Here is a 12,877-nt window from a genome sequence, read left to right on the forward strand (position 1 = left end):
GCAAATGCCTTCCCAGATTTAAAAAAGTAGAAAACATTACATTCAGTTAGAACTGCCAAAACAAACATTATTTACACTAGTATGGCCCCTGTTAAAAATGTTTGTAATGTTATCTACTGTAAGTTGGTCGAACGAATGCCTCCTCATCAGGAAGCTGACCGAGCAGACCCGAGCAGCAGTCGAGAGGAGCCGAGCACATCCGCGAAGCACACAAAATGTCAGAGTTCCCGTTAGCCGGCAAATCTAAATCTCTTCGGTCAAAATGTTCGGTCAAAATAATTTCCCTTTAGCGCAATACCGCTTCAGTTGCGCCACTTATGTGACAGACAAGAAGAGTATGTGACAGACAAGAAGAGTCAATTCTAATGTCTAACACTTAATGTGGAGAAAGAGATGTCCTGTATGGGTTGATTGTGCGTTGATCTGTTGGTAATGCCTCGGGGTTCCGGTGGGCATGTAAACAAATGCATAATGCTGCGCTATACTTTGTGGCCTCACCCAGTTGCATAGCGACACTTATTGTTTAGGTGTCTTTTAATAAGCAGGTAGTCATATCATTAGCTAGAACTAGCTGGATCTGATCGATATGGACATAAACGCGAGTGAAGTCTAATCTGACGGGAGAGAGAGATCAGCTGCTGCTGACAAGTCGACACACAGCTCTCCATAATCACATGCAGCGGTGAGCGGACAAAACACACACTTCAGGTTAGAATATCACACGTAGTTATTTTAATTACCTCTCAAACTACCTAAAATAGTTATAGATATGTTTAGTTTTACTGTCGATCCGTGAGCTGCATGATACTGGCATAATAGATTGCCCGATCGGGCAACCAGCAGGTGAGGCTTCATTGCTCGAGCTAAATACTAGATGGCCCCGGGCCATCGGGCAGTCGTTAATGTCGAGCCCTGTACAAACAATCCTCCTAAACCACCAAGTGTGCCAATCCAGAACAGATACGCTCCGCTGACTGAGAACCGGAGATCTGATGACCTGGATAACCTGTCCTCTTCACACAGCAGGGTAAGGACCAATAGCTACTCCAAAAGTAAAAGGCTAGAGGGAAAGCTAACGACTGGGCCTGAAACTCTGATTGTGGGTGACTCTGCTGTAAGAGATGTAAAAGGTCTGTGTAATAAGAACAACACCAAAGTACTCTGTTTTCCCAAGGATGTGGTCTCTGACTCGGCTGAGAAGATCCTGCATATTGGGGCTGAACATCCGACTGTGAAGAATGTGGTACTGCACATTGGAACAAATGATGTTGTGAAACAACAGTCAGAAGTGCTGAAAGAAGACTTTAAATGTTTGTTGGAAACTGCCAGCTCTCTAAATGCAGAGGTGTTCATCATTGGCCCTCTACCGCCAGTCAGAAGAGGAGTGGAGAGATTCAGCAGATTGTTTGCACTGAACACCTGGCTTTCAACGGCCTGTACTGACCATTCTGTTCATTTTATTGACAATTTTAACTTTTTCTGGGATCGCAGACATCTTTTCAAGGCAAATGGAGTTTGCCTGAACAAGTCAGGAGTGAAATTGTTTATCTCTAACATATTCAACTGCCTGCATCATCAATCTGTTCCCTCTGCCAAGGACAAGCGGCAAGAGGAATCAAAACAGGAGAAAGACACAACACATCACGCAGAAAACCCTGAAGAATTATCACTGCACCCGCCTGAGGAATGTTCTGATTATGGGAGACCTATGACACACATGGAGGAGTCTCCACTGCCCGTCACCCCCCCCCCTGTCAACACCTTTGAGGATACTCCGTTCACCCTTTCACCCTCGCCCACCCTCCTGGAGATCGCTGAACACACAAAGGAGATACAGAGGGTTGGCACCGATTCCTTCCTGGAGTTCAAAGACCAAACGAAGGCGATACGCAGGATTGGCAGCATGTCCTTTACCCCCGCTCCTCAACGACGCCCACCAAAATCACTGCAGAGACGCGCACCATCTCCCCCGTCCTCATCACCGCGCCTACGTCAACCACCTCCCCCCCCTGGCAGCATGTCCTCTACCCCCGCACCATCTCGCCCGTCTCCATCACCGTGCCTACGTCAACCACCTCCCCTCCCTTCAAGAAAGCATCTGCAGTCTCCGAAGCCTGATAAGGATGTGTGTGTACAAAATACAACAAACTCTTACTGATATGTGATGGGTCCAGGCTCAAGGGCGTATGGCACTCTCAACTCTTTCCAGGAAATGTCGGGGCCCTGCCTGCCAGTAGCTTTGCCGATATCTGTGTTGATAGGTAATAGATTAAGAGCGGTGAATCATAGAAACAGGAAGCGCTCAAACGTTTGTGTGAGTTTATCTAATTTAGCAGTGAGTCAGCCACAGCTTGTTACAAAAAACATGACTGATAGTGTGTTTAACAAACTTAAACTAGCTTTATTAAATGTCAGGTCTTTGGCAGGAAAAACATTTTTAATCAATGATTTTATCACTGAGCACAATCTCGATTTTATGTTTTTAACAGAAACTTGGATTGAACAAAATAACAGTGCAGCTGTTCTTATCGAATCAACCCCTCCCAACTTTAGTTTTATGAGTCAGGAAAGAATGCATAAGAAAGGGGGTGGAGTTGCTATTCTGTTCAATGATTCCCTTCAATGCAGGAAGACATCGTATGGAAACTTTGATTCTTTTGAATATGTGGCCCTTCAGCTGAAATGCTCCTCTCGAGCTCTGTTCCTAAATATCTATAGACCACCCAAATACTGTGCAAGCTTTTTTGATGACTTTACTGAACTGCTGTCTATAGTGTGTATTGACTTTGACCGTCTAGTCATTGTTGGTGATTTTAACATCCATGTTGACAACCCCCAGGACAGAGTGGCAAAATAACTGTTTTGTGTTCTTGATAGCTATGGACTGACTCAGCATGTGACGGAGCCCACGCACAATAAGGGGCACACTCTGGACTTAATTATCTCAAAGGGTCTGAATATCTCTAAGGTTGTGGTGACTGATGTTGCACTCTCTGACCATTCCTGTGTTTTCTTTGAGAGCTCTATTTCTGTTCACAAAAATGTTCAAAAAGAGATAACCACAAAGCGATATTTAACTGAAAATACTAGGGAAATGTTTACTCAGAATTTTTCTTCCACACTTGCCCCTGCTAACATCTCAGTAAATGAGCTAGTAGATCATTTGAATTCAAAAATTAAAAATGTTATAGATGCCATTGCTCCAACTAAGGTAAAGGAAGTGTTTGGCAAGAAAATATCTCCATGGAGAAAGGCCATGACCGTGAAAACAGAAAAAAGAGAATGTCGAAAAGCTGAACGCAGGTGGCGAAAAACAAATCTCCAGGTTCACTTTGAAATCTATAAAGAGAGACTTGGCCTTTATAATTTGGAATTGAAAAACGCACGACAATCGTTCTTCTCTGACATCATTACCAAAAACAAAAACAACGCACGTGCCTTGTTTGCTACCGTCGACAGACTAACTAACCCCCCAGTGTCAGTAGCCTCTGAATTTCTATCCACCAGGGCTTGCAATGATTTTGCCTCCTTCTTCACTGACAAAATTCAGAAAATCAGACAAGCAGTCAGTGCCTCTGCATCAGGAACAGCAAATGTGTTGTCCCTATCTCCACTTAACATCAATTCAAACACCATGACACAATTCCATCAGATTAATGATAAAAACCTAGAGGACATTATTCAACTTCTGAAATCCTCCTCTTGCTGCCTTGATATTATTCCAACAGGATTTTTCAAAGATGTTTTGCCTTGCATGGCCTCAGATCTACTTCATATAGTAAACAAATCTCTTCACTCAGGTGTTTTTCCACAGGCCCTGAAAACTGCAGTCATTAAACCGCTCTTAAAAAAGAATAATCTAGATGCTTCAGTAATGAACAATTACAGGCCCATATCAAACCTGCCATTTCTAGGTAAAATCATTGAAAAAGTTGTTTTTCAACAGTTGAGTAATTTCTTGCATTTAAATAACTGTTTTGATGTGTTCCAGTCAGGCTTTCGTCCAAACCACAGCACTGAGACTGCTCTTGTAAAGGTCTTTAATGACATCCACTTAAACACAGACAGTGGCAGAACTTCAGTGTTAGTATTATTAGATCTCAGTGCTGCGTTTGACACTGTTGACCACAGCATATTACTAGACCGACTGGAAAACTGGGTGGGACTTTCGGAAACAGTTCTAAATTGGTTTGAATCCTACTTAAAGGACAGAAACAACTTTGTTTCTATAGGTAAATATACATCTGAGTTGACAAATATGACATGTGGGGTTCCTCAAGGCTCCATCTTGGGGCCTCTTCTCTTTAACATCTACATGCTACCACTGGCTCACATAATGAAAAACAACAAAATAAGTTACCATAGCTATGCAGATGACACACAAATGTACGTAACAATTTCACCAGGAGACTATGCTCCAATTCAAACACTGAGTAAGTGCATTGAACACATCAATAACTGGATGTGTCAGAACTTTCTCCAATTAAACAAAGATAAAACTGAGGTAATGGTTTTTGGAGCCAAGTCAGAACGTATAAAAGTTAGCGCTGAGCTTCAGTGTGCAATGTTCAAAACAACAGATAAAGCCAGAAATCTAGGTGTAGTCATGGACTCTGACCTGAGTTTCAACAGTCACATTAAAACTGTTACTAAATCAGCCTACTATCACCTAAAGAATATATCTAGGATTAAAAGACTAATGTCACAGCAGGATTTGGAAAAACTTGTCCATGCTTTTATCTTCAGCAGACTCGACTACTGCAATGGTGTCTTCACAGGTCTCACTAAAAAATCTATTAGGAAGCTACAGCTGATTCAGAACGCCGCTGCTCGAGTCCTCACTAACACTAAGAAAGTGGATCACATCACTCCTGTTCTGAAGTCTTTACACTGGCTTCCTGTGTGTCAAAGAATAGATTTCAAAATACTGCTGCTGGTTTATAAAGCACTGAATGGTTTAGGCCCAAAATACATTTCTGACCTCCTGCTAAATTATTAACCATCCAGATCTCTCAGGTCTTCAGGGACTGGTCAGCTGTCTGTCCCCAGAGTCAGAACTAAACATGGTAAAGCAGCGTTCAGTTATTATGCTCCAAATATCTGGAACAAACTCCCAGAAACCTGCAGGTCCGCTGCAACTCTGACTACTTTTAAATCCAGGCTGAAGACTTTTCTTTTTGTCGCTGCTTTTAATTGAACTATTCATATCTTAGACTGCACTGTAACTTTGATCCATGTACTTTTTTCTTTTAATGTTTAATTGACTGCACTGTAACTTTTATCCATGCATTTTTTCTTTTAATGTTTATTTTATTAGCTTTTCTTTTTAATGACTGATTTTAAATGCCATTTTCTTAATCTCTTTCATTTTTTGTTAAGCACTTTGAATTGCCTTGTGTTGAAAAGTGCTATATAAATAAACTTGCCTTGCCTTGCCTTGCCCCGTGTTCTCAAGAGGAGGCCGACACTCGTCTACTTCTGCATGTGGCAGATGCTGTGCAAAAGGGGTGTAAGAAGGTGACCATAGGTACAGTTGATACCGATGTGGTGGTACTGGCTGTGGCTTCATTCAGCAAAATAGCTCCTGATGAGCTGTGGGTTGCCTTTGGTGTTGGATCAAGCTTTCACTACATAGCTGTTCATGAAATTGTTGCCCCAATGAATCCAACAAAGTGTCTGACTCTCCCAGTCCTTCACGCTTTCACCGGGTGTGACACCGTCTCTGCCTTCGCTGGCAGAGGGAAGAAGACTGCCTGGGAAACGTGGAAGTCTTTCCCAGAGGTGACTGGTGCTTTCAATGAACTCTTATGCATGCCAAGTGAGGTCAGTGAAGGATCAATGTTACTGCTGGAGCGATTTGTGGTGCTGATGTACGACCGAACCAGTGAGAGCATGGAGGTGAATGATGCCAGGAAACAGCTCTTCACACAGAAGTCTAGATCTCTAGAGAACATTCCTCCAACCCAGGCAGCACTGAAGCAGCACATCAAGCGCACTTGCTACCAGGCCAACTGTTGGAACCAGGCATTGGTCCTGGATCCAGAGATGCCAGAGCCGTCTGACTGGGGCTGGACAGAGGAAACAACTGGGTGGCAGCCACTTTGGACCACTCTACCTGAAGCATCAAAATCGTGCCATGAATTGATCCACTGTCGATGCCAGAAAGGGTGCACTGGACGATGCAAGTGTGCCAAAGCTGCACTGAAGTGCACTGCACTATGTTTCTGTTCTGAAACTCAAATCTGACTTCCCTCCACATCTGAAAATAAACCTTATGGTATGCACTAACTATGCTAGAAATGTCATGCTTTTCTCATAAAATGCACAATTGTTGTGCTTATCCGCTGTACTAACGTGCTTGATGTGAACGAGCATTTTGGTTAAAGTTGCGCATGCTCTATGAGTGCACATACGGGTACTTCTCAGGCATGCCGGATAATCTGTGACGTTTCACTCAAAAGTTGGGCCATTTTATCATCATGCGCTAATGAGCAACTCTCATAGGAATGAATGAAGCCCCGCCTCCCACGCTGTATCCAGTTCTTATTATACATCCATGATTGGGACGCTACTCAAGATGGCGCAGATAAATCAACTTCCGGTGTGACCGAGGAGCGAGGAAATGAAAAATAAGAGAAGTGAAACGCAGCCCTGGCGTCACGCCCATCCAGGATTTGGGCCCGCTGATGATGATTCAGGGCTGAATACAACATTTTAATTGTTTTATTATTAGGCTATGTTTATTGTTGTTATTTGTAGGGCTTTGTCCTAATATTTATTTTTGTTTTAAACTATGTTGAAAGATTAGTTAAATATCATTTTTTGATTTTGCTATGAAATTCTGGATGAAAGGCTGCGAGCGAGACTGTTTTTTCGCTGGGTTGAGTCGTGTGAGTTTTTGAGTGAGGTGCGGCACAGCATGTCTGTTTACTCTTGCTAGGTTAGTTTGGCTATTATCATTTATATTTATCTGCAACAATGGATATCAGGAAGTGGTTCATGAAAGGAATATGGCAACTCAGCGCTAGATGCAGGCACATTAGAAGACATCAGTTACGTTACCAACGAGCTAGCAAGCCAGCCAGGGACAAGGGAGGCTGGCAATCAATTATATTTTGAAGAGAAATTGACTCTCAAGCCGGCTCTCTCACAAACTCCTGCTCTGTGCGCAAGTAGACCGCTGCACACTCTCTGCCTCGCTCAATCTCTCTCTCTCTCCCTTTCTCTCCATCGCTCAACCTCACTCCACCTCTCCACCCTGCGTGCGCTCCTCAAGTTTGCCTGCGTGCTTGCCCAAGTTGGCACAGCGTTACAAATGTGCCACAAAACCAACCAATGGATGTAGCCGATAATAAGACCGTCAACAGCCTTATGGCAACCTAAAACCCCTCTGTTTCCTAAACTGTTTCCCCCCCCGGAAATGTAAGTTTCGGGGTGGGCCCGCCTTGGTAAATCAAATGACCGCCCAGAGACGTATGTCTGCAGCCGGGTCTGCCAGCAAGTAGCCTGCTGGCTGGATCCTGTGAGGAAAGACATGCAGAGTTGTGTTGAAAAAGGCAGAGCTAAAAGATGCAGATATGGCATGTCACTAAATACATTTACTCCGGTAGGCCTATACTGTAGGCTACTCTAGTAGACTTACACTTTTGAAAAAAGCCCACTTGTACTTTACCTCATTATTTGCATTGTATGCTACTTTCCACTTATATAACTACAATTCACAGGCAAATATTGTACATATGCACCTGTACGTGTGCACATATGCTAAATTATTATGTATTATAGATCAAACTAGTCGTATAAGGCCAATAGGACACCTTTACCAGTTGTAACATTAAAAACAATAATGCATCAGCATCCCTCATTATAATGCAGTAATATAATATTTACAATTCTGAAAGTGAGCAATCGACGCAATGAGAACTCTTACTCTTACTTTTGGGGCTTTGGGCTTTCATGTAAAACCTTTATTGTTTTCTGTAAAACAACCTAGTTTAAGAATATGTTCTCCAGCAATTATGGGTTGGATACATGTGAAGTTAGGCTGTAAAAGTTAGTGCTCAAATATTGTGTACAAAATGTAGACAAAGTCTCTTTGAACGCCAAGGCATGTTGATGCTAACATTTATCTTGATTTATTAAGCAAAACATCACTTTTAACAACGCTCTTGTGCTTGATAGGAATCTGATAACTATCTGCAGATCCAATCTAAGGACAAACTCATAAAGTATTTAGCAATCTATTCTTCTTATCTAATCACGTCTCCAAAACTGAACATGACCAGTTCCACTCTAAATTGCTGGTTGTTAACATATACTGTATCTATAAAACTTGCTGAAATTTATGAAATTACATTTATCCTCACAGTTTGCTTAATGTTTTATGAATGTGCAGCACTGGCATGAATAGAGCAAGAGCAACATCTTAAAAAGGATTTAAAATGAAAATGCACACTGGCACATTATCCTTATTATTTTCATGGTTCTGTCAATATTATTAATGACGTTCGTTCTTTTTACAAGCTATATAATAAACTTTGACTAAGAGGAATAACATTTTTGATTGTTTGAGCATTTACACCACAATGAGTTTTATTATGAACCAGAAATCTGATTTTCCTCGAGCAATCACTCTAGTTACTTTCGCTGGGTCTATAAACACCCCCTGTTCCTTGAAATGGTGGCGTAGCTCCAGACTTTGATAAGTCGTTTTCATCCATTAAGCATATGATATAAAGATGAATTGATGATTTAGCATCATGGTCAGAGCCATATAGCTTATCATAATCCTGACATTTTATATTGTGTCAGTTTGATCAGTTGTAAACATGCAGAAATTACTTAGATGTATAAGAAAACTGCTGCTTGAGATAGTGAGAATACGACTTGTAATGTGGTTGATTGTCATCCAGATGAACTGATAAGAGGAAGATATGATCGACAGTAAAAGAGTGTGAGAAGAAATTATATTTCTTCAGTTCCCACAAGAAGGGCCTTCTTTTCCTTTCTGAAACATTGTCCTCTTGGGAACTCTTTTCCATCTCCACCCCTTTTTCAGGTATACAACACTCTTTTACAGTCATTCTCTCCCTGAGACTGAGGGTGAAAAGAAGAGGGCATTACACAAACCCCTCAGTGTGAAAGGAGCTCAGTGTCTCTCCTCATCATGACTGGATCTGCACTCCTGATTCTTGCGGCCCTTGTTGGATCCTGCATTCAGTTTACAGGTAAAGTACAGGATGTGTTTTTATTTAATTTAACTATTTTATAAAGTTTATACACTGAAATAGTAGTTGCTGCCACAGACCTTGAAAGCTGGCATCGTCATGTGATGAGATCAGAATGATTTGGTTACTGAATAGCCAGTCTGCGTTTTTTAAAGGATAGTTGTGAACATAGAGGCACTGTTGTTGGATGCATTGTCTACCCTAGTTCAACATTAACAGGCCGTTTGCCACAATAGGGATGAAAGTAGGTGATATCTACAAAATACTGGCTTTATTTATGTATAACAAAATTGGAGCTTTCTGAAGGATTACATGGTGATATGCACAGATTAAAGAAAATGTTACCAAATCCATTCTAGTTTATATGAAATGCAAGTGTTAATGTGAAAAAATTAGATAAGGATGCAAAGTAAAATAAAAAAGTACATTGAATGCAGTCATCATTAATTAGTACTGACCTCTATGGTCGAATCAATCATGATACACTTAAAAGGAAAGGTAATTTCTGCCAAGTTTTCATACAAAATATTATTTTTAGATACTTCCCAATGTTACAAAATATGCTGTATTCAAAAGTAAAAAACAGAATTACAATTTATTACAATAAGCATTTTTGTATTACCTGTTAACACTTGAAAATTATTCACTTTTTTCGAAAAATGCACTGTTTTTAAGTGAAAATGTAATTGTGAGTTCATGTATTTTGTTATCTTAATAATGTAGTAAAAAAAAGGTTTTGTTTCCTTATTACATCACATGTAGGTGCTATCAATGATCGAAAAAATGACCTATCAACAGAGCAGGTAGAGTATGACATTTATATGTTTTTGTAATCTAGGAAATGCCCTGATACTCTTATCAATGATCAGTCTAATGTTTTTTTTCCCTCTGCTACAGGCAGAAACATACATGCCGCTACTCTGCTCACCAACACCCGACCCCTTATCCCCATCCTCTTCAGGTAATGCGCTTTGCAATCAATATCAATAATCATATCAATCTGACTAGAATGTGATCGCTTTCTATGACATATTTACTTCACATCATCATCTTGCTTTGTTCTGTGACAATGCTTCTTCACCCCCCCTGCTTCCTCTCCATCAGTTCATACTCTCAGACCGGGTGATATCTCAGCTGTTTATGTCTTGGGAACTCCAATCTCACACAGGTATACATCCAATTATATACACTGAACAAAAATATAAACGCAACACTTTTGTTTTTGCTCCCATTTTTCATGAGATGAACTCAAAGATCTAAAACATTTTCTATATACACAAAATAACCATTTCTCTCAAATATTGTTCACAAATCTGAAAGAATCTGTGATAGTGAGCACTTCTCCTTTGCCGAGATAATCCATCCCACCTCACAGGTGTGGCATATCAAGATGCTGATTAGACAGCATGATTATTGCACAGGTGTGCCTTAGGCTGGCCACAATAAAAGGCCACTCTGAAACGTGCAGTTTTGCTTTATTGGGGGGGTCTGGGGGGGTCCGAAAACCAGTCAGTATCTGGTGTGGGGTAGGGTGAACAATATTTGAGAGAAATGGTTATTTTGTGTATATAGAAAATGTTTTAGATCTTTGAGTTCATCTCATGAAAAATGGGAGCAAAAACAAAAGTGTTGCGTTTATATTTTTGTTCAGTGTATTTATCGGAATACCTTACTTTAGTAATTAACAAATGTGGCTTCCTGAGCAGAAGCTTATGTGTTATGTGTTGTGTCTCTCAATATGACGTTGTGTCACTAGTGATGAAGCATCCCGAGTAGTCAAGAGAGTTGCTGGTAAGTCTTTAAACCTTCCACCACATGCCTTAATCACCACTTATATAGTTATTTACTATCTCAAAATAAATATTTGTTAAATGATCTAGAATACCTAGAATGTGACAATGGTTTTAAACATAATTCCTACTGTATGTAATCTATCCAGGGGAGATAAGAGCTTTGAATACATCATGTATCGTTTTTCTACAGATGTCATTTATATTTTGCTGTCAGACCATGACTTTGTTCAAGGATCATTACACAGAAAATGTCAGATAATAAGGCATAGTTTATCTTCATTGATAAGGGATGAGGCCATAAAGACAGGTCGTTGACCTTCATTTCACATAATAGTGAGGAAAATGTTAACGGACATGAATGGATGCTTTCATTTACTTCCTTTTTCACAACAGCAGTTGCAACATAGTGTACATATTGCACTATTTATCGTAAGGAATTGTACTTGCTGTAGTTAAGCTTGTGTCTTTGTGTGTTGAATAGAGCTGCTGTCCATGTTTAACCCTGAAGTTATCACACAACATGTGGAGCAGACCTCACAGCAGCCCAGGTAACATATACACACTAATACACTCACACAAAAGCAGTAACACACATACATGCTTTGTAAGAATTGTACTGCAGGTGTGTTATATGTGAGTGTGTGTGTTGCAGAAACTTGTTGGAGGAAGCTGAGGAACTGTCTCTATCCCTTTCAAATCAGGTACACATTAACCCTATGGTAACAACTTGTTAAAGTCTACAACCTGTATTTCCTCTATAAGCCCTGGTAGGCAGATTGTTGCCTTTGGAGGAAGCCAGACCTGCTCTTTCTCTGTTACTCTAGGCTCAGCTAAGCTAACCTCACCTGGCTGAAGCTTCACCAAATTGTTCATATAACACCTTTAAACCAAATATAAAATCATGGCAGTGACAGAAAAATGAAGGACATGTTTTTTTTAATTGAAGAACATTCTCTGGGTTCTTTAACTACTCCCACTGGCCCAGAAATGTGAAGTCAGGTTAGATGAATACCAATCATTTTATGTTTTAAATGAGGGTTTGACTAAACATCAGATTTATCCAGAGTCTGCTCTGCCTGATTAGCCAGTGTCAGATCTGCTAGATTGTAGGTCTCGATGACCCTTAACATGAAACATACCACCTTTTACCCACTTCTCAAAGTGGATGCAGTAACTTCAGTTTTTCTCTTCCTTATGTCTTTGCAGGTGATGGATTGGAATCTTGTGCTGCTGTTTGTCTCGGCAGATTCCCTGTGTGCCTGTTCACCACATGTAAGATTCCTCACAACAACAAAATCATGTTTGATTATAAAAGATACAAGTTATTAAAGGACCTTAAGAGTGTAATGCTGTTTCTCTCTGTTTCAGGTGGCTGCAGATGTTAACGCTGTTGTGCAGGAAGTAAAAGCAGCTCTCCAGTTGTTGGAGAAAAGGGTATATCACCTTTTGTTCAATAGAGTTTTGCCATGCATATTGAATGGAAAAAAACTAATATGCTATGTATATGTTTACAGTTATATCACACTTTAGTTCATGTTGTCGTCTGGAGCACAAATCATCTGCAGGACAAGTAAGTGTTTTACATTTTAGTTAATAAAAATCTAGCAAAATACCTAATTTACTTGACATTTTGAAATAATAGAATCCTTTATTTACATGCACATAGTCTAACATGATGTGTTTTAAAAGACAAGTGGCATTCATGTGTTTTATTTTTATTTTCTGGCAGTTGTGAGTGTATGAGCGATGAAAGCATAAACCAGAGACTACACAAAGCAACTCTTTTGAAAACACTTCAGGTAAAATCCATGTAAATAAATAATACCTATAATGTGCTTGTGGCATCTGAGTCATATT

At 40.3% G+C, this 12,877-nt stretch overlaps 1 protein-coding gene across 1 annotated transcript in view; it reads left to right on the plus strand.

Annotated features, from left to right (window-relative positions):
• Nucleotides 1-12,877, plus strand: part of plb1 (phospholipase B1) — a 50,893-nt gene that overhangs the window by 28,522 nt on the left and 9,494 nt on the right. The window contains exons 3-13 of the mRNA XM_034227287.1: nucleotides 9,059-9,227; nucleotides 9,990-10,030; nucleotides 10,125-10,188; nucleotides 10,332-10,395; nucleotides 10,984-11,018; nucleotides 11,502-11,568; nucleotides 11,673-11,721; nucleotides 12,227-12,292; nucleotides 12,389-12,454; nucleotides 12,535-12,590; nucleotides 12,750-12,819. Of these exons, the coding sequence (XP_034083178.1) occupies nucleotides 9,167-9,227; nucleotides 9,990-10,030; nucleotides 10,125-10,188; nucleotides 10,332-10,395; nucleotides 10,984-11,018; nucleotides 11,502-11,568; nucleotides 11,673-11,721; nucleotides 12,227-12,292; nucleotides 12,389-12,454; nucleotides 12,535-12,590; nucleotides 12,750-12,819 (639 nt within the window). The 5' untranslated portion in view covers nucleotides 9,059-9,166. The remainder of the gene's footprint in view (nucleotides 1-9,058; nucleotides 9,228-9,989; nucleotides 10,031-10,124; nucleotides 10,189-10,331; nucleotides 10,396-10,983; nucleotides 11,019-11,501; nucleotides 11,569-11,672; nucleotides 11,722-12,226; nucleotides 12,293-12,388; nucleotides 12,455-12,534; nucleotides 12,591-12,749; nucleotides 12,820-12,877) is intronic.

Source organism: Gymnodraco acuticeps, unplaced genomic scaffold (genome assembly GCF_902827175.1).
Source record: "Gymnodraco acuticeps unplaced genomic scaffold, fGymAcu1.1, whole genome shotgun sequence".
In the NCBI taxonomy this organism is placed as follows: domain Eukaryota; kingdom Metazoa; phylum Chordata; class Actinopteri; order Perciformes; family Bathydraconidae; genus Gymnodraco; species Gymnodraco acuticeps.